Source organism: Talpa occidentalis, unplaced genomic scaffold (genome assembly GCF_014898055.3).
Source record: "Talpa occidentalis isolate TD23 unplaced genomic scaffold, MPIMG_talOcc4v2.1 talOcc4.17, whole genome shotgun sequence".
NCBI classification, from domain to species: Eukaryota; Metazoa; Chordata; class Mammalia; order Eulipotyphla; family Talpidae; genus Talpa; species Talpa occidentalis.
Genome location: NW_023601754.1, coordinates 39,288,526 through 39,314,321, shown reverse-complemented (window position 1 = coordinate 39,314,321; position 25,796 = coordinate 39,288,526). Strand labels below are relative to the sequence as shown.

General features: G+C 44.8%; 1 protein-coding gene across 4 annotated transcripts in view; it reads right to left on the bottom strand.

Annotated features, from left to right (window-relative positions):
• Positions 1-7,183: 7,183 nt before the first annotated feature.
• The window catches only part of ZNF461 (zinc finger protein 461), a 40,528-nt gene continuing 21,915 nt past the window's right edge, over positions 7,184-25,796 (bottom strand). The window contains exons 1-5 of one of the 4 annotated variants that reach the window (XM_054697112.1): positions 20,263-20,448; positions 17,550-17,634; positions 14,724-14,850; positions 13,572-13,667; positions 7,184-10,130 (exon numbers count right to left, since the gene is read on the bottom strand). In XM_054697112.1, the coding sequence (XP_054553087.1) occupies positions 8,743-10,130; positions 13,572-13,667; positions 14,724-14,850; positions 17,550-17,558 (1,620 nt within the window). In that variant the 5' untranslated portion in view covers positions 17,559-17,634; positions 20,263-20,448 and the 3' untranslated portion in view covers positions 7,184-8,742. Of the gene's footprint in view, positions 10,131-13,571; positions 13,668-14,723; positions 14,851-17,549; positions 17,635-20,262; positions 20,449-25,796 lie in introns of those variants that run through there. The other 3 variants (XM_037517928.2, XM_054697113.1, XM_054697114.1) reach the window with 3 other exon arrangements.

Sequence of the window (25,796 nt, the reverse complement as noted above, 5' to 3'; positions counted from 1 at the left end):
AGCTGCGCATATTACTTAGTTATAATTAAATATCTATATAACGACTCCATACATGGTGCAGAGCTCTTTCTCATTTTATGGCTGTAAACTTTACATACCAACAACTGCATAGGTTAATTAACCAATTCAAATGCATACTGCATACTTCCCAATTTTGAATAATATGAAAATAGCTGCAAAAGACCTGCTGTGGATACTGCACAGAGAAGCAAAGTCCCAGGTAGGGTCATTTCTGTGAGGTTCCATGAAGTAAGATGCAGAGAGAAATGAAGACGTGAAATACAATGGCGTGGGTCTCCCTGGTGGCTCAGGAGGTTAAGACGCAACCTATGAGGCTGTCCATAGCTACTGCAGCATGAGTTCGATCCCTGGCCAGGGAGCTACCCACATGGCAGCAGACCTCTCCTGACTCACCCGCTGCTCCCCTCAGCAAAGTACTTTGGTCAATCTGCCTGTTCTGTTAACCTACTCTGTCTCTGGTGAAATCTCACACCCCCCCACCCCATACCTCTGGCCTGTACTACAGCTCTTGTATGCATAAATAAATAAATCTTTAAAAAAAAAAAAGAAATATAATGGTGCTAAGCACAGCTCTGTTCTACAAGGTACTTTTTTTTTTTTAATAGAGGCATGTTTATTTATTTATTTGTTTGTTTGGTTTGTTTATACATGCACTGGGTACAGTCAGAAGCGCGGGAGGGTGAGAGAATTCACCAGAGCCAGAGCAGGGAGCAGAGCAGGCAGAAGGACCAAAGCACACTGCTGAGGGGAGCAGCGGGTGGCAGGAGAGGTCTGCACGCCATGTGGGACCCTCCTCTGGTGGCCGGGGAGCAGCCGGGGATCGAACCGGTGCCACAGAGGCCGCGGGCAGCTTCGCAACCCAGCGTTCAACCGCTGTGCCACCGGGGAGGCCCTCTACAAAGTACTTTTGAGTGCATATCCATGTAAGCTTTCATTTGAATGCAAAGACTGTGGGGGCCTCCATGATGGTGCAGGTGTTAAAGTCTCATCCCTATCAAGCTATCACCACGCACTGCAGCATGAGTTTGATCCCTACCCAGGGAGCTACCCACATGGTGCAGCAGACCTTTCCTGTCTCACCTGCTGCTCCCCTCAGCAGTGTATTTCAGTAGATCCACCTGTTCTGTACCCCACTCTGTCTCACCCCCCTGCACCCCTGGCCTATACCCCAGTTCTTCTACGCAAAAAAAAGAAACGTACTTCAAATATGACCTAGCAATCCCACTTACAGATGTTTATCCTAGAGAAAGAAAACTTGCACTCACACAAAACACACACATATGCCTAGAGCAACATTAATTATAATCACTGAAAATTGGAAACAACCCAAAGATTCTTTAGAGTATAAATGGATATACTATGGTATATTCACACAATGGAATACTATACAACCATAAAAAATAAACTATTGATACATGCAACAATATGAACTTCAAATACATTATGCTAGGGGAAAAAAAATCCAGTCTCAAAAAGGTACATACTGGGCCTCCCTGATGGCACAGGTGGTTGAGTGTCACACTGTGAAGCTGTCCGCAGCCTCTGCAGACCTGGTTCGATCCTGTCTCGCCTGCTGCTCCCCTCAGCAATGTATTTCGTCAGTCTGCCTATTCTGTTCCCTGCTCTGTCTCTGGTGAATCCTCTCACCCTCCCACGCATCTGGCCTGTACCCCAGTTCTTGTATAAATAAATAAATCTTTAAAAACAAAAAGCTACATACTATATTACTTTATATGACATTCTGGAAAAGCTAAGACAGACTACATCAGTGGTTGGACAGACTATATTAGTGGTTGCTGAGGTCAGAGGTAGATGCAAAATGAAAAGGGGATGCATGAGGGAATTATTTGAGATTTTGAAATTATTTTGTACTCTATTTGTGGTCATAAATACAAAAATCTGGGCATGTGTAAAAATCAGAACCACATAAACAAAAACAGTGAATTGGAGTAGTGACATCAACAAGATGGTAGAGCAGGAGCTTCACTCTTGTTCTCTCATAAACATTAATTTGAACAACCATCCTCACGTGAAAATACCTTCGCCAGAGTTAATAAATCCAAGTAAGAGATTACAGAAATAAAAGATCTGTTGAAGATGGTAGCAACAACAATGAATTTCTCACTCTATGCCACCCCTTGCCCAAGTCCTTACAGTGAAGCAGAGATACCCCCTGCAATGGGGAAGCAGAACGAAGCAAGCATCCCGCTTTGCCACAAGCCCTCTATTATAAGGCTCCGCAGAATTAAGGCCAACCTACAGGCCCAGATGCCAGGCCCTCCCCAGTGCCAGGTCATTCCTGAGAACCCAGGTTCCAGATCCTTCGGTGTGAGTGAAGATCTAAGCCTACCTCTGGAGACCCAGACAACAGGCTCCAGGGCCACTCCAGCACCATGCCGGGCCCAGCAGACCAGGTACCAGGCTGGCGCCCATGTGCCTAACAAGGCACTGATGATTCTTCTCAAGATCTACCTCTTCTAACCCTCTCTGTTTTCAGACCTACAACTAAACTCAAGTTCCAGCAGGCCCAAAATGTCAGGTACAAGTGTGACACCGAAGGAGCTATGCTACACACCAAAAGAAGTGCAAGCTTTTTTGAATATAGGCAAAAATCTGTGAAATATGTTTGGAAATGAATCTTAAAGTGTGGGACTACGATGGCAGGAATGTAAAGTTGGATTGGACAGAGTTTATTGATATGTCAACTGTACATTTAATAAGGTAGTGAGTTTTACTACACTTGCTGCTCCTGATGTGGTTTCAATCTTGAACAAATCCGTATGTTAGTAAAGACCACCAGAAGTGTGTGCTTTCAGACCAGCCATGCACTTTACTGCCCTTCTTCAGAGGCTGGATTTTTGTTTGTTTGTTTTTTCTTGCGCAGAAGAACTGGGGTGTAGGCCAGAGGTGCAGGGGTGGGAGGTGAGAGGATTCACCAGAGACAAAGTGGGGAGCAGAACAGGCAGATTGACTGAAATATACTGCTGAGGGGAGCAGCGGGCGTGACAGGAGAGGTCTGCTGTGCCTAGTGGGTAGCTCCCCAGCCCGGGATTGAACTCAGACCACCACAGTGATAGCGCTGAGACTTAACTCCTAGGTCACCAGGGAGACCCCCATTAGAAGCTGTATGGGTTCTCCAAAGAAAGTAAACCACTAGGGTTTACAAACACACACACACATATGTATATGTGTACACACATGCATGTATATATTTACAGTGTATACAATTATTAAAATATGCTGTAATATGCACACATATAACTATATATACATATATAAACGCACTCACATGGGTGGACGGATGGAAAGGTAGATACAGAAACATATGTACATACATGCATAGAGACACACATAGAGATTGATTTACTTTTAGAAGCAAGTGCCCAGTCTGCCAGTAGCTGAGTAGAGTTCCCAACATGTCATCATTCCCTGGAGAGACATGACTATGTCTTCCCGGCATGCAATGCTTCCACCAAAACTACCTGTGGATCTCAGAATGCCTTATGCATCATCATGGTTGTCCAGGTCACATTTGCCTCTGGTCAGACTAATTTCATAGTAAATCAATTACAGCAATGAACCTCTTCTCATGCTAGTCACACAGTCTTGCTATGCTCTTTATCACCCTGGAACAGCTGTCTTGGTAGAATGTTAGGATGGTCTTTTGAAGCCTCAGTTGCAGTGCTGGTGAGGTTAGTGATAGCCGGTAGGGCTGTGGCAGCCTCTCCTAGGATGCTGTATATGCTCTAAAGGCAACAGCCAATATATGCCGCTGTTTCTCCCAGGGCGCAAGGATCAAGGGGAGTGTTTCCCCTCCTGATGAACCCCTAGCCAAAATTTTGATTAGGTTCTGCTGGACTGAAGACCTTACTTCCAGGGGCCTCCCTGGTGGTACAGGGGTTAAAGACAGCACTGTCAAGCTAGCTCCAGCCACTGCAGCATGAGTTCGATCCCTGGCCAGGGAGGTGACCCACGCTGTTCTGCTCCCCACCTCTGTCTCTGGTGAATCCTCTCACACCCCACACCTCTGGCCTATACCCCAGTTCTTGCATACATAAATAAATCTTTAAAAAAAAATCCAAGCGAGTTTCTTCTCTGATCTCTGAGCTTATTTTGAGAACTGCTTGGACCCCTGCCTTCCTCTCCCCAGAAAAATCTCATTATTTCAGTAATAAATCTTTCCACTCCTACTTGTGCATATGTGGTGACATCAGTCTTACCATCCAAACCATATTTTGGGGGTTTAAGGGTCTATTCCATATCTACAGGGAGGCTGCAAGAACTGGCGTACCAAGCAGATGTCTATGATGGCCACCAGCCCTAGGCATCTCCATCCTCATGCTTTGCCTGCTAAGTAGATCTTTGACCTTTGGCAAGTGTGTCCCAAGTTGCTGCCTGCTAGAAAGCTCGCTGCTTACACTGCGCTGCTCTTTGCTGTAGAGTCTATGCTTTGATTTTGTTGCTTTGTGCTACATTTTCTGAGTCCTACCAAATCTCTGTTAGAGCTTTAAGTGACCTCAGAGGTTTTGATCATCAGCAATTATACGAATATGAGATGGAGGCCCTTCTAAAAGCAGCCCTGGTCATGTGTCACAGCACAAACCTCCCTCTCTCAGATTGACTCATATCTCAGTTGCAGCCTAAGTCATTGCTGAGACTGATCTCAGGGGGAATGACTCGTACCTTGTGCATTTCAGCCAGGCCAGGCCCTGACTCCATTCTCAAGTGCGCTAAATACGCTGAGTAATATTTAGGCCTTTAGGTGATTCTGTGAAGAACAGTCACCATGTGGCATAAGGGCTCTACTCTTTTTTTTTTTTTTTAATGTTTTTTGTTTGTTTGTTTGTTTTTTAAGATTTATTTACACATGGACCAGGTACAGTCAGAAGTGCGGGAGGGTGAGAGAATTCACCAGAGCCAGAGCGGGGAGCAGAACAGGCAGACTGACGAAGTACACCGCTGAGGGGAGCAGCAGGCACAGCAGGAGAGGTCTGCACGCCATGTGGGACCCTCGCAGGTGGCTGGGGATCGACCTGGCGCTGCAGAGGCTGTGGGCAGCTTTGTAGCCCAGCGCTCAACTGCTATGCCACCGGGGAGGCCCAGGTCTCTACTCTTAAATCCCTGAGGCCCACTGAGACCCTCCACAATACCTTTGCTGGTGCTGCTGCCTACACCTCTGTGTGCCAAAAAGATTCTGATCCTCAGGGATATCAGGGAAAAAACACCCATAAAACCCTGCAGCACAGTCCCCTATGATAAGTGGTCCTGAGTATTTTATCCCCATGACTATTAAGACAATATCATCCTGGGCCTCCCCGGTGGCGCAGCGGTTGAGCACTGGGTTGCGAAGCTGCCCGAGGCCTCTGCGGCGCCGGTTCGATCCCGGGCTGCTCCCCGGCCACCGGAGGAGGGTCCCACATGGTGCGCAGACCTCTCCTGCGGCCCGCTGCTCCCCTCAGCAGTGTACTTCGGTCCTTCTGCCTGCTCTGCTCCCCGCTCTGGCTCTGGTGAATTCTCTCACCCTCCCGCGCTTCTGACTGTGCCCAGTGCATGTGTAGACAAAACAAACAAACAAACCAGCAAACAAATAAATAAAGCATGCCTCTATTAAAAAAAAAAAAAAAAAAAAAAGACAATATCATCCTATAAGAAAAGTGTAAAATAAAAAAGACTTACGTTTGACTGAGGGGCACGGTTTCCAACATCCATAAAGCAGGGTAGAGAAATCAGCATCCAGAGTTGCTAAAGTACATTACAATATGTTCCCTGAAGTGTTCACTTTTATTTATTTATTTTTTTTTTTAGAGGCATGTTTTATTTATTTATTTATTTATTTGTGTGTTTTGTTTATACATGCACTGGGTACAGTCAGAAGCACGGGAGGGTGAGAGGATTCACCAGAGCCGGAGTGGGGAGCAGAGCAGGCAGAAGGACCGAAGTACACTGCTGAGGGAAGCAGCGGGCGGCAGGAGAGGTCTGCGCGCCATGTGGGACCCTCCTCTGGTGGCCGGGGAGCAGCCGGGGATCGAACCGGCGCCGCAGAGGCCGCAGGCAGCTTCACAACCCAGCGCTCAACTGCTGCGCCACCGGGGAGGCCCTGAAGTGTTCACTTTTAATAAAAAATTATACATGAGAAAACAAAGAAACATTAAAGTATGAGCCATACACAAGGGGGAAAGCAGGCAACAGAAATTGCGAGAGGGCCCAAGTGTCACATTTCACAGACAAGGACAACAAAGCAGCAACTGAAATTACTTTTAACAAGCAAAGGAAATGCCAATTAAGGAAACAAACAAAAAAAAAAAAAAGATGATAATGTCTCATCAAAGAGCAAACAATTGAGACTGAAATCATAAAAATAATCAAATAGAAAATCTGGACTTAAAAGCAATAATCAAAATGAAAAACTGCCTTGTGGGACTCAACAGATTTGATCTGGCAGAAGAAAGAATCAGTAAATGTGAAGATTATAAAGTTTGTAGAATTCAAAGAGCGGAAAGAAAAAAAAAAAGAAAATTGAAGAGCCTTAGAGAAAAGCAAGACACCACTGGGAAAAGTAACAGACATATAGAGAGCAGCAAAAAAATACACTTGAAGAGGGCCTCCCTGGGGGTGCAAGGGATTGAGATGCAACCTGTGAAGCTGTCTGCAGCTGCTGCAGCATGAGTTCAATCTCTGGCCAGGGAGCTACCCACATGGTATGGCAGACCTCTTCTGTCTCACCTGCTGCTCCCTTCAGCAGTGTATTTCAGTAGATCCACCTGTTCTGTTCCCCACTCTATCTCTGGTGAATCCTCCACCCGCTCACACTCTGGCCTGTACCCCAGTTTTTTTTAAAGATTTTATTTATTTATGCAAGAACTGGGGTACAGGTCAGAGGCGCGCGAGTGTGAGAAAATTCACAGAGACAGAGTGGGGAGCAGAAAGACCAAAGACACTGCTGAAGGGAGCAGCGGGCGAGGTAGGAGAGGTCTGCCACGCCATGTGGGAATCTCTCTGGCCAGCCGGGAATCAAACCTGTGCTGCAGAGGCTGTGGACAGCTTCATAGCACTGTGCTCAACCCGCTGCGCCACCGGGGAAGTCCCTGTACCCGTTCTTGTATGCATAAAATAAATAAATCTTTTAAAAAAAACCAAACACTTGGAAGATATAATGGCTGAAAAGTTTCTAATTTGTTGAAACTTTAATATACACATCCAAGAAGCTCCACAACCAGAAACATCATAGTAAAATTGCTGAAATCTAAAGTCAAAAAAAGCTTGGAGGCAGAAACAGAAAACGAAAGCAAAACCAAAACAACCTTATTACTGAGAAGGTGCCCTCCTATTCCATGGGGTTAACAAGGAATCTTACCAGAACCAGTGAAGATCAGAAGACAATGGGATGACACATTCAAAGTGCTGGGAGGAAAATCTGTATACAAAGAATTCTGTATCCATGCAAAATTGTCTTTCGTAAGTGGTGAAATAAAGACATTTCTAGTTAAACAAAACTGGAATTCATTGCTAACAGACACCATACAAGATATAGTAAAGTTCTTCAGACTAAAAGTAAGTGAGGTGGTAATTCAAATCCACAAAAAGAAAAAGCAGAGTACTAGAATAAAGTTAATTATGTAATTACAAAAGAATATAAATGCATATATATTTTTTATCTCAACTGATATGTATCTGTGATCAATATTATACATTGCTACATATGTATTTATACACATACATGTACATATTGACCTGGGAAAATGCCCATGATTAATAAGTGAAAAGAGCCAACAGCCGAGAAATACACTGCATAGGGATAAAACCTCTTGCACTCAATTGTGATAAACCCTTCATACATGTAGGTATTCTTCCAGCATGCAGAAAGGAGCAACACAGGGCCTCCACGGTGGCACTGCAGGTTGAGCACAGCGCTGTGGAGCTGTCTGCAGCCTCTGCATCGCAGGTTCAATTCCCGGTCGGTCATGGAGACACCCACATGGCACGGCAGACCTCTCCTGTCACGCCCACTGCTCCCCTCAACAGTGTATTTCGTCAGTCTGCCTGTTCTGTTCCCCACTGTCTCTAGTGAATCCTCTTACCCTCCCACGAATCTGGCCTGTACCCCGGTTCTTGTATAAATAAAACTTTTTTTAAAAAAAAAGAAAGGAGTAACACACACTGTTATCGCAGGGATTTGTAAGAAGAAATTTTTCATTTTATTTCTGCCACACTTCACTGGTTATGGTGAAAACATACATATTTTTAAAATTTACTGTCCATCAAGGTTATTATAGCAGCTCAGAAACAGCACTGAAATCAGAGCAATTTTTACCTTTTAATAACTTCCATTTTCTGGGCCTCCCCAGTGGCGCAGCGGGTTGAATGCAGTGCTGTGAAGCTGTCCACAGCCTCTGCAGTGCGGGTTCGATCCTGGCCGGTTGGCAAGAATCCCACATGGCGCAGCAGACCTCTCCTATTGCGCCCACTGCTCCCCTCAGCAGTGTATTTCTGTCATCTGCCTGTTCTGCTACCTGCTCTGGCTCTGGTGAATCCTCTCACCCTCCCACGCTTCTGGCCTGTGCCCCAGCTCTTGTATAAAATAAATAAGTAAATCTTAAAAAAAAAAAAACCTTTCATTTTCTCACTGGGAAAAAATTGATATTCAAGGATTACTGAAATAAATCAGTACTAATGAAACTCAGTATTTTTCTTAAAAAAAAAAAGTATACGTCCCAAAATAATTTACGATACTAGATTAGGATGGGGAGGAAGGAAAGGAAACCTTACTGGCATCTCACCAGCAAGCGCGGTCTGATGTAGATTAAACTGTAAGCTATGATTAAAGTTCTTCCCACATTCGTAAGGTTTCTTCCCAGAATGAATTCTCTGATGGTGTGAGAAGCTTGAATGATAGCTAAAGGCCTTCCCACACTCCTTACATTCATAGGGCTTCTCACCAGTGTGAATTCTCTGATGTTGGATAAGGTGTGAATGAAGCCTAAAGGCCTTACCGCATATCCTACATTCGTGAGGTTTCTCGCCAGTATGAATTCGCTGATGTCTTTTGAGGTGTGAGCACTGTCGAAAAGTCTTCCCACACTCCTTACACTCATAGGGTTTCTCACCAGTGTGAATCCTGCGATGGAGGGCAAGTTGTAGGTCATCACAAAAGGCCTTTCCACATTCACTACATTCATAAGGTTTCTTGCCAGAATGAATTTTCTGGTGGTGAGAAAAGCTTGAGTGATAGCTAAAGGCCTTTCCACATTCTCTACATTCATAGGGCTTCTCACCAGTGTGAATTCTCTGGTGGATGGTAAGGTGTGAGCGATGCCTGAAAGTCTTCCCACACTCTTTACATTCATAGGGTTTCTCACCAGTATGGAGTCGTAGATGTTCAGTCAGTTGAAAGCCACGAATAAACGCCTTCCCGCATTGCTGACATTCATAAGGCTTTTCACCAGTGTGAAGTCTCTGATGTTGAGTAAGTTGTGATCGTTGTCGAAAGGCCTTTCCACACTCCTTACAGTCATAGGGTTTCTCACCAGTGTGAATTCTCTGATGTAGAATAAGTTCTGAACCATAATTAAAAGTCTTCCCACATTCTTTACACTCATAACGTTTTTCACCATTATGAATTTTCAGATGTTGTTTAAGTTGTGAGCAATGAATGAAGGCTTTCCAACAGTCCTTACAGTCATTACATTTGTTACTATTTTGAATTCTCTGTTGTTGAGTAAGGTATGATATATTAAACGTGTCTGCACATTTGTTACATTCAGAAAGTATTTCTTTACAATGACTTCTTTTTTGATGATGAAAAAACAAGTGGTAATTGAAGTTTTTTCTGTATTCTTTGCATTCAGGTATTTTTTCTGAATGACATAATTCCTGAGTGAGTAAAGTATGTTGGAGAAAAATAGGCATGTGTTCATGATTGATAATAAACTGCCTGAAATAGCCTTCCTGTTGACCCGCAAATTGATTTTTGCATTCCCAAATATCTTTGGAAATAGATTTTTCAGAATTACAGCTTTTAAATGGTTCCACAATAGCCCATTTGGATGATTCTATCTCATAAATGTCTCCTTCCGGAGATAACTTCTTGGGCTTACACCTGGATGCCAAGTCTGAAATATAAGAAACACATTTTAATGGCTGGTTTCGTGGTACAAGATAAAATCTCTCTGGTAGGAAAGCAAGATAACTGAAAGTAATGTATGTATGAAATGAAAGGCCTGGAGAGCTTTTAAATACTGTCATGCAGCTGAATGAAAAACAGATAAGGAGAACAGAGAAATGAGAACACCTGAGACAAGGTGGGAGAGTTAATTAACAAGTCAAGTCACTGGTTCTGAAATGTCAGAATCACCTTGGAAGTTTGTTGCAATGATGGCTATTTAGGAAACTTGATATAATAACTTGAAAACTGAATGGTAAAAAGACCAGCAATAAAAACAGAAAGTAGGCAAGACACATGAACAGACATTTTACTGTGAAGAGTGTCTACCAGACGGCCAAATTAACACATGAACAGATGTTCAACATAATTTTCCACTAAGAAAATTCAAATTATTGGGCCTCCCCATTGGTGCAGCGGGTTGAACACAGCGCTGTGAAGCTGTCTGAAGCCTCTGCAGAGCTGGTTCCATTCCCAGCTAGCCAGGGAGCTACCCACATGGTGCGGCAGACCTCTCCTGTCACACCTGTTGCTCCCCTCAGCCGTGTTTTCCATCCATCTGCCTGTTCTGCTCCCCAGTCTGACTCTGGTGAATTCTCTTACCCTCCCATGGTCTGGTCTGTATCCCAGTTCTTGTATAAATAAAATAAATCTTTTAAAAAAAAGAGAGAGAAAATTCAAACTAAAACCACAATGAGCTATCACTATCCACCTAAAAGAATGGCCAAAACAAAAACCAGATATAACACCAAATACTGCCTAGGGAGGATTCAGAGAAACTGGAACATGTGTACATGGCTGGAAGAAACGCAAGTTGATACAGCCATTGTGGACAACACACTGTCAGTTCCTTTCCAAACTATAAGTGGACTTCTCACATCACCCAGCAGCTTGAACTTTATTCCAAACTTATTTTCACACACAAATTTTCACGTGAACGTAAACATATATTCCTTACATTCCTGTCCTCTCCCCCACCCCATATTTCCACACATGAGATAAAAAATTAAAAAGTTATTAACCTCAAAGGACACAATCACAGGATTCAATCTGTGTAGTACCTGTGAAGCAATATAATTATATAGCTTTTATTGGGGTATAGTAGAGGGTTTGGGAACTGTCCCATGGGGTATGCCCCATGAGGGACATGCACATTCTAATCTTCCTGGGATCCTTTGGAACTTCTTTTTCGTGGAGCTGCTGCTCTTGCTGCCAGTAGCCTCTTCAGGCCCACTGCTGAGTAGCTCCTTCTTAGAAGGGAATTTCCTCTTTTTCTTAAAGACTATCGTTTTTCCGCTTCTTTCTGATCACTAACTGGTTCCAATTTGGGGAAAGATTTCTTGGTCTTGGAAAGACTTTCAATGTCAGCTTTTTCTTTTTTTTCCTTTTTTGTGGGACCCTCACCGGCGGCTGGGGAACGAACCGGCGCTGCAGAGGCTACGGGCAGCCTCACAGCCCAGTGCTTAACCGCTGCGCCACCAGGGGAGGCCCTCTCAGCTCTTTCTTTAAGATCACTATGAACTGGGCCTCCCCGGTGGCGCAGCGGTTGAGCGCTGGGTTGCGAAGCTGCCCACAGCCTCTGCGGCGCCGGTTCGATCCCCGGCTGCTCCCCGGCCACCAGAGGAGGGTCCCACATGGCGTGCAGACCTCTCCTGCCGCCCGCTGCTCCCCTCAGCAGTGTACTTCGGTCCTTCTGCCTGCTCTGCTCCCCGCTCTGGCTCTGGTGAATTCTCTCACCCTCCCGCGCTTCTGACTGTACCCAGTGCATGTATAAACAAAACAAACAAACAAACCAGCAAACAAATAAATAAAGCATGCCTTTAAGATCACTATGAACTAGCTCCACCTTGAAAAAAGTTTTCTTTCTCTTGGGCGGGAAGGAGGCAGATGGGTCTTCCATTCCATTCTCCCTCAAAATCGCCTTTTGTTTTTCCTCTTTGGGGGCTTTCATTTGTCTCCTCACACTCCTGCAGAGCACTGCTGCTAGTTTCTGAAGATGTGAGGACAATTGCAGTAGCCACTTCCTTTCCTTCTTCAAGCATCCCTTCTCCTGTTTTTCCATCCTCCTGGTAACCTCAGCAGCCGCTTCCTCTGCCTGAACCACTGTCCCCTTTACGATATCCAGAGTCCTCTGCGGAGTCTCTCAGTCTCATAGAAGGACTGTCCTCAACTTGTTTTCAAAATTTCTCCCCCAGTACACTCGTGGCTACCTCAGAAGAGTAATCAGCTAGTGAGGCAGTGCTGCACTTGTCTGACAGGCGTCAGGAGACGCAGCCTTTGTTCTTGGCAACTGCTGGGCCAGAGAAGGGAGAGTGGACATGAGCCTGTACTTTGGAATGTGACCTCTTGTCTTCGGGGCTCTGGAAACTGGGTCCCTTAGCCGAGCCCTGGGAATCACTCAGACACCAAACTGGCTGTCATTTTCTTTAACTGTCCCAATTTCTAATCAATCTTAGTTTTGCCAAAGTATTGTATTATAACTATTCATATGTTTTTGATCCATGATTAAATTGAAAATATACTGCCATCATCTTGCAGCGCAACTTGTTTCATTTTTTTAAAAATTAATAAACACTCATGTGTCCTTAGATGAACAGAAGTTTTTTTGGTTTTGTTTTTTTAACTAATTAATTTATTTATACAAGCACTGGGTACAGTCAGAAACACGGGAGGGTGAGAGAGAATTCACCAAAGCCAGAGCGGAGAGCAGAACAGACAGACTGACAAAACACACTGCTGAGGGGAGCAGTGGGCATGGCAGGAGAGGTCTGTGCGCCATGTGGGACCCTCGCCGGTGGCGAACCTGCGCTGCAGAGGCTGCGGGCCGCTTTGTAGCCCAGCACTAAACCGCTGTGCCACCGGGGAGGCCCTGAACAGAAGTTTTTAAGTCTGATGTACCCCATTTGTTTGTTTCCGCTTTAGTTTCCTGTGCCTTGGTATCACGTCCCAGAAACCACTGCCAAATCCAATGTCAAGAAGCATCTCTCCTGTTTCCTTCTAGGAGTTTTATAGTTTGGAGTTTTACATTTACTTCTAGGATACCCTTTAAGTTAATTTTTATATATGGTGTGAGGTAAGGATCCAATTTTATTCCTCTACATGTGAATATCCAGTTTTCCCAAGAGCACTTGCTAAGGATACCTCCTATCCCCAACTGAGCGGTCTTGGCATTATCGTCTAAAGTCATTTGGTCATGAACCTGAGGGTATTCTGGAATCTCTTTTGTTGTCCACTATTATCTGTCCTTGTACACTGATTATTATGGCATCATAATGAGTTTTGAAATGGAGTTCTTCCTGGTAATTGTAGTAATAATCTTACCCAACCGAGCATTCGAGCAGCCTCCGCCTTCTCACAATAGTTTCCTCTTTCTCGGTCACTGGCCACTCACCTGAGCACGGTCCTCCTGCCACTTCCCTCAGCACCACCCAGGGCTCCTTCCCTTGCTCCAGCGAGGAGATCACAGATGGCTTCGAAATAGAGAGTCCTGGTTAGAAGACGAGAAATGGCAATAAGATGGAAATGAAAGTACCCAAATACCGTGATTGAGAATTGATTTAAAAGAGAAATAAACTATAGATTAACATGGCACCTGATAAGGTCTACAAAATAAAGAAAGGAGGAAGGACAAAATGCTCCTATTCAGGTGAACTTAGAACCATAAGAAACAAACGAACAAATAGGTAATAAAATGTTATTTATATTTATGTAAGCTTTCTCATTTTGCTATGAAGAAAAAAACAAGCTTCCTGACATAATTATTTCCAGATATTTCTTTAATGTTAAAAGCAAAGTTTGTAGGGCCTCCCCAGTGGCACAGCAGTTGAGCGCTGGGTTGCGATGCTGACCGCGGCCTCTGCGGCGCCGGTTCGATCCCCGGCTGCTCCCTGGCCACCGGAGGATGGTCCCACATGGCGCACAGACCTCTCCTGCCGCCCACTGCTCCCCTCAGCAGTGTACTTCGGTCCTTCTGCCTGCTCTGCTCCCCGCTCTGGCTCTGGTGAATTCTCTCACCCTCCTGCGTTTCTGACTGTACCCAGTGCATGTATAAACAGAACAAACAAATAAATAAATAAAACATGCCTCTATTAAAAAAAAAAATTTTAAAAAAAATTAAAAAAAAAATTAAAAAAAAAAAAAAAAAAAAAAAAAAAAAAAAGCAAAGTTTGTAGGATAGAGCTAGAGCGTCACACCCCGGAGACATGTGTTTAGCTTTAGTCTGTGGTAATGCACCTGGGGTTCTGTGCAGTGCAAGGGGAACAAAAGACAAAGCCGAGTTTCTTTGACCATGTTATGCTTTCATAGTGCATTTTGCCGATTCTGCTCCTTCATCAGGGAAGTCAGTTATAAAAAAGGACTTCAGGTATGAGGATGAGGAAAATGAAGCTGTGCGCCATTTAGCTGTGCTCATTTCTACACAAGGAGAAAATGCATCTAATTATTTGAAAGCCAGCCCTAAAAGTCTTAGGAAAAGGCATAAGCAAGAGAAAAAGCAAAAATTGCAAGAAAAAGAGTCTCAATTATCAGAGGGAGCTAGCTTTACCCAGTGAGACCAGGTGGCTGTAGTTCTCCAGCATCACCTCTCTGTACAAGGCCCTCTGCGCCGAGTCCAGGCACTCCCACTCCTCCGGGGAGACGTCCACAGCCACATCTCTGAACACCACCAACCCCTACGATGACAAACCACAGTACTGTTTCTGAAATTACAAGAAAATTTTTAAAAAAGATTTATTTATTTATGCATACAAGAACTGGGTGCGGAGGTGCGGAGGGTGAGAGGATTCACCAGAGAGCGTGGGGAACAGACCAGGCAGATCTACCGAAATACACTGCTGAGGGGAGCAGCGGGGGACTCGGGACAGGTCTGCTGCGCCATGTGTGTTGCTCCCTGGCCGGGGATCAAACTCCTGTTGCGGTGGCTGCAGAGAGCTTATAGGTTGTGTCTTAACCCCTTGTGCCACCAGGGAGGCCTCTAGAGTGAATTCTTTCTGCATCACCAACGAGGCTCATAAAATCATCAAAACCAATGATACAGCCCTTTATCTGTGTACTCATTTGCTCATAAAGCCTCACCTGAATCCGAGATCAGTTTTGCAAGTATCTGAGGATCAGGCTGGTGGGCCACAGTCCATATCTTGGACATTTGGCCCTGGCCATGGGACACCATCGTGGAAGCTCACTAAGGCCATAGTCTGTTTTCTAACCCATTTTTATCTTTGGAAATTCCTGCCATGTTTCTTCTAGTTCCTTCTCACATACATTTTCATTTTATTTTGTTAGATGCATTTAAAGGAATGGTTTTTTCCCGTAGAGTCCTGCTTTAATTAAATCCCAAGTGTCCCAATATGCAGTGCTATTACTGATTACTAGACAGTCTTTCTTTTAGGTTATATTTATTTGACCCAGGAGATACTAAAGTAGATCTTATAAACTAACAGTAAGCACAGCTTTATTTTTGACTTTGTTCATCACACTGTTAATCGTTTCTAATTTGTGAACCTTACTGTGTGGCCTAATACTTAGTCATTTTTTTTCCTGAATACTCCATTGACACTTGAAAAGAATGTATGTTTACTATTATACAGCATTTTTAAAAAAGGATTTATTTATTTATGCATACAAGAACAGGGGCACAGGCCACAGGTGTGGGAGGTGAGAGGACCCACCAGAAACCGAATGGGGAAGAGAATAGGCAGATCTTAATGCTGAGGGGAGCGGTGGGCGAGAAATACACTGCTGAGGGGAGCAGCAGGCAAGACAGGATAGGTCTGCTGTGCCATATGGGCAGCTTCCCGGCCAGGGATTGAACCCGCGCTGTAGTGCTAGTGGACAGTTTCATAGGTTGCATCTTCCTTGCACCACCAGGGAGGCCCCTATCATACAGCATTTAATATACATCAGTAAGGTTGTGTGAGATAGCTAGCATGGGATTCAGTATTTCTAAATTCTCATTAAACTCTTTTCATTTGGCCTGACTTGGACAGACAGAGTGAAACAATATCGTCCTCAGTGGGGAAGTATCTGTTTCTCCTTCTACCTGCTCTTCTATTTGTGAGGCAAACTGCTACTCTAACACGTCATACAGGTATACTCACATATCTTCATTACGTGAAATTTACAACTTAGAATTATATAGTTTAATGCTGTAGTGTGGTCTGAATTTATTAGTAAGTTTTTGATTTTCATTTCCCTGGTATAATTTGTACATCCTTTCATTCATCCTTTTGAACTACTGAATCATTTAGGGGTCTGATGCAGAGTTAAATTTTTCTGTGACTCAACCTGAAAGCACTTTTCTTAAATATTTGTAAGTGTGTGTCTTTTTTTTTTTTTCTTTTCAAAGATTTATTTTTTATTTATACAATAGCTGGGGTACAAGCCAGAGGCGTGGGAGGGTGAGAGGATTCACCAGAAACAGAATGGGGAGTAGAGCAGGCAGACAGACTGAAAACACTCCTGAGGGGCGCAGTGGGCAAGACAGGAGAGGTCTGCTGTGTCATGTGGGAATCTCTCAGACTGGCTGGGAATCAAACCCATGCTGCAGAGGCTGCGGACAGCTTCACAGCACTGTGCTCAACCTGCTGCGCCACCAGGGAGGCCCTGTACATGTGTGTCTTAAGTCTTACACTATGTAAGGCATTTTTTTTTTAAGATTTATTTATTTATACAAGAACCAGGGTATAGGCCAGATTTGCAGGTGGGTGAGAGGATACACCAGAGACAGAGTGGAGAACAGAACAGGCAGACTGACGAAATACACTGCTGAGGGGAGGAGCGAGCGAGACAGGAGAGGTCTGTCGCGCCATGAGGGATTGTCGCCGGCCGGTGGGGATCGAACCCACGTTGCAGAGGCTGCAGACAGCTTCATAGCACGGTGCTCCACCGCCGGCACCATCAGGGAGGTCCTATGTAAGGCATTATTTTCTCTCTCACTACAAGTTAAGTTCCATAGGAGAAGATTTGTATGTGTGTATGATTTTTCCAGTGATTTATTCCCCAGTACTTAGAATTCTGAGTACCTGACACACAGTAGGTACTCAATAAATTTTATACTTGTCAAATGATCTCATAAAGTTCTAATAAGAAAAGACTAATATTTCCCTCAAAACAACATGATTTAAATTCTCTCTTTGTTCCTAGTAGAGACTAAGCATATGGGAGATGAGGAATAATTTACTGAACAAGTACATGAATAAATGATTAGAGAGGAGAGGAACAAAAATTGAAGGCCCTAAATTCTTGGCACTATCCATTATTCACTCGCTAGCATGCTAATATGGTTCTCAGTTAGATAATTATGTCTTCATATTTTTATATGCCCTTAGAAAAAAGAATTGCTTCAATTAGGAACAAAAAAACACCAACTTACATGGGCCATTGCTTTTTTTTAATCCAACGTATATATCTTTTCTTGGTCCACTTTAGAAGACATTCAGAGTCCAAAGAAGGTGCTTCTGGATAAAAGGGGTTAAAAAAAATAAAACCAGACATGTGATGATCGTGCCTCTGAGCTCTCAAAGTGCTTACTCAGGATGACATTTTTCTTTCCCTTTGTTCATTTTCTTATGTTTCCTTCTCCCAAATATACACATGCATAAAAATTACTGGGAAGTTAGAAAAATCCCAGCCAGACTCAAAAGCACAGGGGAGCCCAATTATTTTTTTTTTAAGATTTATTTATTTGTACAAACATTGGGTACAGTCAGAAGCGAGGGAGGGTGAGAGAATTCAGCAGAGCCAGAGTGGGGAATAGAACAGGCAGACTGACGAAGTACACTGCTGAGGGGAGCAGCGGGTGTGGCAGGAGAGGTCTGCGCGCCATGTGGGAGCCTCACCAGTGGCCAGGGATCGAACCAGTGCTGCAGAGGCTGTGGGCAGCCTCGCAGCCTAGCGCTCAACCGCTGTACCACCAGGGGAGGCCCGCCCAATTTTTTTTAAAGATTCATTTCTATTTACTTTTGCATGCAAGAACTGGGGTGTAGGCCAGAGGTGAAGGGGTGAGAGGACTCACCAAAGACAGAGTGGGGGGCAGAACGGGCAGATCTAGTGAAATACACTGCTGAGGGGAGCAGCGGGCGAGTCAGGAGAGTCTACTGCGCCATATGGGTCAGATCCATGGCTGGGGATCGAACTCGTGCCACAGAGGTTGCGGATAGCTTCATAGTACTAAAACTTAACCCCCTGTGCCACCAGGGAGGCCCAGGGAGCCCAATTATAGCAGGATTGACTCAAGCAAGTCTGGGGCAAGCTTTTAGCAGGAGGTATTTAGATAAGCAAACCTGAGTCCTGACACTATGATGAAATAGACCCAACTGAGCTGCTCAGACCTGCTCTGACCAGATTCTTCCTGAAAAGGAAGAGGAAAGGAAATGGACATTATGAAAAGATCAGGGAAACAAGAAATGATCCAAAAAACCTCATGTATGTGTAATAGTTGTTTCAAAAGTCAAAAGGGCCTCCCTGGTGGCACAAGAGGTTAAACAAAGCACTGTGAAGCTATCCACAGCCTCTGCAGCAGGAGTTCGATTCCCTGCCAACCAGTGTGCTACCCATATGACGTAGCAGATCTCTCCTGTCTTGTCCACTGCTCCCCTCAGCAGTGAATATCAGACAATCTGGCTGTTCTGCTCCCCAAATCTCAAAAAATAAAAAATAAAAGGACAGGCTTATTGGGAAAAGGAGATAGAAAAAGAGATGCACCTGCATAATCACAGGCGGGCAGGAGAGCCGCTGATTACTTTTAGTTTTTTTTTTTTTCTTTAATTTTTTTTTTTTTAATAGAGGCATGCTTTTTATTTATTTATTTATTTGTTTGTTTGTTTGTTTCGTTTATACATGCACTGGGTACAGTCAGAAGCGCGGGAGGGTGAGAGAATTCACCAGAGCCAGAGCAGGGAGCAGAGCAGGCAGAAGGACTGAAGTACACTGCTGAGGGGAGCAGCGGGCGGCAGGAGAGGTCTGCGCGCCATGTGGGACCCTCTGCGCGCCATGTGGGACCCTCCTCCGGTGGCCGGGGAGCAGCCGGGGATCGAACCTGCGCTGCAGAGGCTGCAGGCAGCTTCGCAACCCAGCGCTCAACCGCTGCGCCACTGGGGAGGCCCCTGATTACTTTTAGTTTAAATGGAGTGACATAACAAGAATTTTAGAAGTTAATATGAATGTTTCAGCCGAGAAGCAGCACCCATTCACTTTAAACAGTTACTGGAAAAGCAACAGCACTATTCCTTCCTCCTACTCCAGGTGTCTCTAAGCCAAGTGACAGGAGTAATAAAATAAAGAATTGGGCCTCCCTGGTAGCGCAGGCAGTTAAGCATAATACTGTGAAGCTGTCTGCAGCCTCTGCAGCCCGAGTTTGATCCCCACCTGGACAGGGAGCTACCCACATGGTGCAGCAGACCTCTCCAGACTCGCCCACTGCTCCCCTCAGCAGTGTATTTTCAGTCAATCTGCCTGTTCTGCTCCCCACTCTGTCTCTGGTGAATCCTCTCACCTCCCACACCTCTGATCTGTACCCCAGTTCCTGTATGCATAAATAAATAAACCTTTAAAAAAAGATTAAGGATTATGAGCTCCTTTTTTCGAGCTCACACTTCGTGTTACCACAAGTGTGATACTGAGTAGAATTTTTCTGTGGTGGCCAGGATGACATGTGTGAGCTCTTCAGATAACTGTTGGGGTTGAAGACTAAGTGGTAAAAGAGCAGGTTTTGTGTGTGTCTGTTTTATTACATTAATGCGCCTTTGTCTGAGGCTGTGTGATGACGATAAACCTCGGGTGGAGGATGTGATTTAGGCCTGTGACAACTGGAATGTCTTCCTAACCGCCTGGTGGCACGAGCATGGGTATAAATGTGCTTTATGTGAACAAATGGGGTTTACACCAATAGCCACCCACAACCGTGGTCACCCACAAAAGCACGATCCCGTCGCTGTCACAACAAAGCCACATGCACCGCCTGGAGACAACCCGAGTTACAGAGGCGCACTCAGGTTACAATGGCCTCTTCCTCGGCGGCCCCCGCCCCAGAGGCCTAGCAACTCGGGCCCCCGCCCCGCGCACCCTGGGGCTCCGGGGCTCCTCACCTCCAGCACCCTCGGGAAGCGCGCTGGTCCACGGGTTGACGTGCTGTCCCAGGAGGCACGCCGAACCCTGCCTCCCCGCTGGCCCCGGGGCCACCTCATCAGCCCGTGCCACTGGCCATCCTGCCGACGTCCCTACCGGAAGTCGCTGTGGGCAGCTTTGTCCTCTGAGAAACGCGGTCCGGCGTCCGAGGGGAAAGAGCCCGGGGGCGCGGAGCCCGCGACGCCTTCCGCCGGGCGTGGGGCTGCGCATGCGCAATTTGGCTCGGGCCGGCGTGCCCGCACAACCTCCGCTTCCAAGGCTCCAACACGGGTTTTCGGTCTGGATTCCGGATCTCAGAGTCCTGTGCTGAAGTTTCCTTCTATAACCACGGGCGCCCCTCCCCCTGCGAAGGCGACCCGCGCCCTTGATGTCTTAAGAGAACTGCTGTCCCGCGCGGGGGGATCCGCCCTTCTGAGGTTGTAGGGCGGGTGTGTATCCTGCGAGTCTCACCCCGGCTGGGAGGGTGTGAAATTTTGTGTGTGAAAAGGGTGTTAAGCCGGGTCGAGAGAGTAGCTGTGCCGCCTGCGAGCTCGGCTACACGTGGTGCCCGGGAGTGGGGTGCAAAGGGATGGGTAGCGCGGGGGAGAGGCCCGGCTTCCCGGAGAGATCGTTCTGCCAGAGGCTGTAGGTCCTGGGTCCACCTAGGACTGGCGGGTGTCTTTGGCTGTGGTGTGGGCGTGCTGCCGCGCCAGAGGGAGGAAGCCGGTCTTAGTTGGGAGCAGCAGAGACCCAGGTGGATGATCACAGATCCCAGGAACTGGGTGAGCGGCTTCTAGCCTGGGAGCTGTGCAAGTGGATTTGCAACAGGGTGGTCCCCAGGAAAGGGGGAGGTTCCCTGCCCCACCCAAGGGAGGGTGGAGCTGAGCAGGAAGAGGAGAAGCTGCAGAAGAGACTGAGGAAGGAAGCAGGATGGAGCCAGGAGACCTGGAGGAGGGAGGTGCACAGATTTGGCGTCCAACATGATTTAGGACAGAGCCATCCGTGGTTAGTCAGCCCCATGGGGAAATTGGGCTTCCCTATGGCACTAGCTACCATAAGCGCAAATGTGATTTTTGGTTTCTCTAGTGTGTTTGTTTCATATGTCGATTTGCTGTTGAAAAACTGGCTTGGGCTTTGTGAAGATTCTGTGTGTTTGTGTGTAATTTGTTTGTAGTGACTTGCTAAGAGATTTTAATTTGTGGAAATTTTTTCTGTGCCAGTTTTACTCAAAAGATTAGGCAGTACATTGGACCATGTGGCCAGATCAAAGATGGTGTCTGAGGCCACTTGGCATGCTCTTGTAAAATTCAGAGGTTCTTGTTGCTAGGACTTTGGAACTTTTTTTTCTTTCTTTTTGTAATCTCTGCTGTCTCATTAGCATTTCTAAAGGCAATAATGTTTCTTCAGTGGTATGTAGCTTTGTCTTTGGCTACTTCCTGCTCTTTGCCTGATGCATTTTGCCAGCCAATTGTGAAGCAGTGGTGTTTAAATTAGCAAATGTATGCCTGGGTGTTAAGGAAAGAGTAGCCTTAAGCAGTAACTGGTAATTGCTGGTATCCTTGATGGATTCTTGGAGATAACTTGAATTTTTGCAAAGTCTGGATCAGAAAAATTAACAAGACTTTGTCTGAGTCTGAAAGGATTTGCTGCTGTGAATTTTGTCTACACAATTTGTTTTGGGCATGTTTGCCATTTTGAATCCTGGATTTGTTCAATTGCTGGTGTAAGACAAGATTCTAAGTTTCTGCTTCCTACTGAGGAAGGTCTGTTATGGAAAGCACTCTTTAGGGTGCATCATGTAACTATACCAGGTTTTCATACCTGTGTTGTTGTTGTCCCTCCCTAGTGTGGGGGAGGTGTAATTTGTGCTTAGATGTTTAATCTGCTCTTTCAGCTTCTGTCCCAGAGTGGCTAACAGAAGGAGATGACTCCTTTTAATTGAAAGTTAATTACTGATATTTTGATTTTGCTTTTTCGGGTTCTATTCCAGGAAACCCAAGGAGTGCCTGCTTGGTGGCTAACAAGAGATGACTCCTTTTGCTTAAAAGTTAACTGTTACTTTTATTCTTTCAGTTGCTGTACAGAATACCCCAGGATTGACTTCTAATAAAAAGTCTTCAACACTGAAAACCCTAAGGTGATAAACAAGGTCATGGAACTCTTGTGATTAATAAAACTTTTCCTTCCTATTTCCAAAGTCTTAGGTTTGCAGGATGACAACTGGAAATTTTTCTGCCAGCAACACTCCACATTTTTTTTGGACTTTGATATTTTTTTTCTGAGCCTATGGAGTAAAACTGCAGTTACATAACATATTCTACGTGGCATAACTAAAAAAAAAAAACTGTCTTTGTCTATACGTTGTATGTCTGTATGTCCTTGTGTCTGTCTTGACCTCCAGTGATCAACAAATTGGTATACATGGTGCCCATAGACGTTGAAAAAAAAAAGTCTCCAGTTATGATAAAAATAAAAAAGTTATGGTTTGATTGTCAACATTGTGCTACTGAATTAAGCCGGTGCCTTCATAGAGATTGAATATTGTTGTTTCTGCTAATTTTCTGATATTTATAGCAAAGCTTCCCAGAAATCTAAATTCAAGTACAAATTTGGTAGCCTGTCATTTGACTGATGCAAGGAAATTTTGTGGAACCTCAGTAGAGCTCCTGAGACACTCCACAAAGTTTCTCCCTTTCCTCCTGGGAAGGCATTAGATGAATTTGTTCTATTTGGCTTTTACCTAATGAAGTAAAACTGGAAGGGAAGCATTGTCACTTGGGAAAATGGTAAAACTTTGGTATGTACAAAAATGTTAACAGTAGTTTTCTAAAATGTGTATACAAAAAACCTCTCAGTATCTGGTATGTATGTAGATTGTCACCTTGTAATATTGTATACTTCAATTGTTTAATATCTACAGGAATTGTTTCTGAAAATATAGGGAGAAAAGGTCTCAACAGATTCCTATTGATGGAACTTTTTAGAGTAAAAACTTTCCTACAAGGGACTGAATAGACCTGGAAATACACCTGACATTTACAAGTTTTCTTTGTAATTTTTTCATGCATTTTGTCCTGAATCCACAAAGTTTTTTTTGTTTTGTTTTGTTTTGAGTAACCAGAATCTGCAGCAAGGTTGCAATTTTTTTTCCAGCAAAGCTAACTCGTCACATTTTCTCTCCCCTTAATACCAACACAGCATACAAATAGAGGTAGTAATTTTTGCTACTTATCTTAGAGTCTGTTTTTGCATAACTTCCATAGGGATTTTATCTGTTTTAACAAAAAAATTGGACGCGAGTTTGATTGTGTGGCTTTGTGTGGAGTTCTTCCAGAAAGTTGAAAAAGAGCTGAACCAAGAAGAAGAGAACCTGTTTGCCTTGTTTGTAGGGTTCCAGAGACCTCCAAAGAAGGTGAGGAAGCTTGCCTCCATTGGCAGGACTGGACAACCCGGCCAACGAAAATGCCTTGGCACCCTCGAGAAGAGGAAAGCCCAGGTGGAGTCTGATAAGACCAACTTTGTACCTAAAGCCTACATCTACTGGATGCCAATGGTTCACTCTGATCCTATATGGAGTATTTCAACAAAGCCAGCTAAAAATTGCTGTTAGTTATTTCTGCCCTGTGATTTTATGCAAAAATAGGAAAAATGGTTTAAAAGTAGATTTAATTTGCAAACTTTTGCTATGCTGTTAAAGTTTGGGATCAAGGTTGAGAGAATTCGTTTTTGCGTAAGTTGAACCATTTTAACATTTTTTCCCTGTGATTTTGATATATTTTCTGTCTTGTTTTAGCTAACGCTCCAATTTTTTTTTCTTTTGGCTGGTATAATGGACTATTTTTCAGAATGGAAAACTGTCATACTGGACATTCATAGACAATGCTGCTGACTAATTGTTGCTTCTCTTACACACATTGTAACCCTAAAAAAAGACTGTCTCCTAAGACTACACCCTGAGATCTGTGCCACCATAGATATGGTGGAATAAAAATTAAAAGGGGGGATTGCAACAGGGTGGTCCCCAGGAAAGGGGGAGGTTCCCTGCCCCACCCAAGGGAGGGTGGAGCTGAGCAGGAAGAGGAGAAGCTGCAGAAGAGACTGAGGAAGGAAGCAGGATGGAGCCAGGAGACCTGGAGGAGGGAGGTGCATGGAGCCTAGAGACACGTGAAGAAACTGAGCTTGTCTTTTGGTCGTGGACTGGGTGACACAGATGTGGGTGAGACCCGTGGAGAGGTGACCATGGCAGCTTTTATCTTGATGTTGATTTTGCTCTTTTCCTTCCGGGCTTGTCCGGTTGTTTGTGACCCTTTTCTGTGGGTCCCCACTGGAAGATGCTTTAGACTTGTAGCAGGCTTTGGGGCCTTGTTCTGGGCCGATCCCATATGGATGGACTTTTACCCACGAGGGGACGGGTAACTTTGGGTGCTTCATTTAGAAACTAGACTCTTTGCCTTTCCTGTATTGTTTCCTAGTTTTATTAAAGATCCTTCCCATTACTCTCATGTGTTTTGTGTTGATGCGGCGGATGGCCGAACCCATTTAGAATAGGCAGGTTTGCGGGGTTTGGGCTGCCCCTCTCCCTGTCCTATAACAGATTAACATAAATTTAAGCTGGTTGCGATGTACCAGATGGGGTTTCATTGTTTAACCACATTAATCTATCTATCCCCTGGTACCTGATCTGCAACAACTGACCGGCAAATTTCCCCCCACCCCCATCCCTATTATTAAACATACTTTGCTTTCAGCTGACAAGACCATTTATATACCCCAGGGACATAGCAACTCCTCAACCAAAGTCATAATTTAGTTCATAGGGGTTTTGATTACTTTCCTGTCCACAAGATAGCACATCAGTCTGTTACATTGACAACATTATGGTGATGGGATTTAGTGATCAAGAAGTGGCTACTCTAGACTTACCAGGAAAACATTTGTGTGTCACACAGACTTCAGGGCCTTGTACCCAAGTGAAATTTCTCGGGATCCAGTCCTATGGGGTTTGTTGCCCTACCTCTTATAAAGGTAAAGGATAAGTTGTTGCATTTGGCCAGTCCCACAGCCAAAAAAGTGGCACAAGCCTACTGGGACTCTGGATTTTGAAGGCAACATTCTGGTGTGTTATCACAACACACTTAATGAGTGACCCAAAAAGCTGCTAGTTTTGAGTAGATTCCAGAACAAGAGACGGCTCTGCATGTCTACAACAGGTCCCTACTACCTTGCAAGCTGCTTTGCCACTTGGGGCATATAATCCAGAAAATCCAATGTGCTTGAAGTATCAGTGGCGTGCAGGGATGCTTCTGGAGTCTTTGGCATCCCCTATAGATGAATCACAGTGCAGGACCTTAGGAATTTAAAGCAAAGCCCTACCATGCTCTGCAGATAACTACTCTTCTTTTTTTAAAGATTTATTTTACTTATGCATACAAGAGCTGGGGTGGAGGCCAGAGGTGCAGGGGGTGAGAGGACTCACCAGAAACAGTGGGGAGCAGAACAGGCAGATTGACTGAAA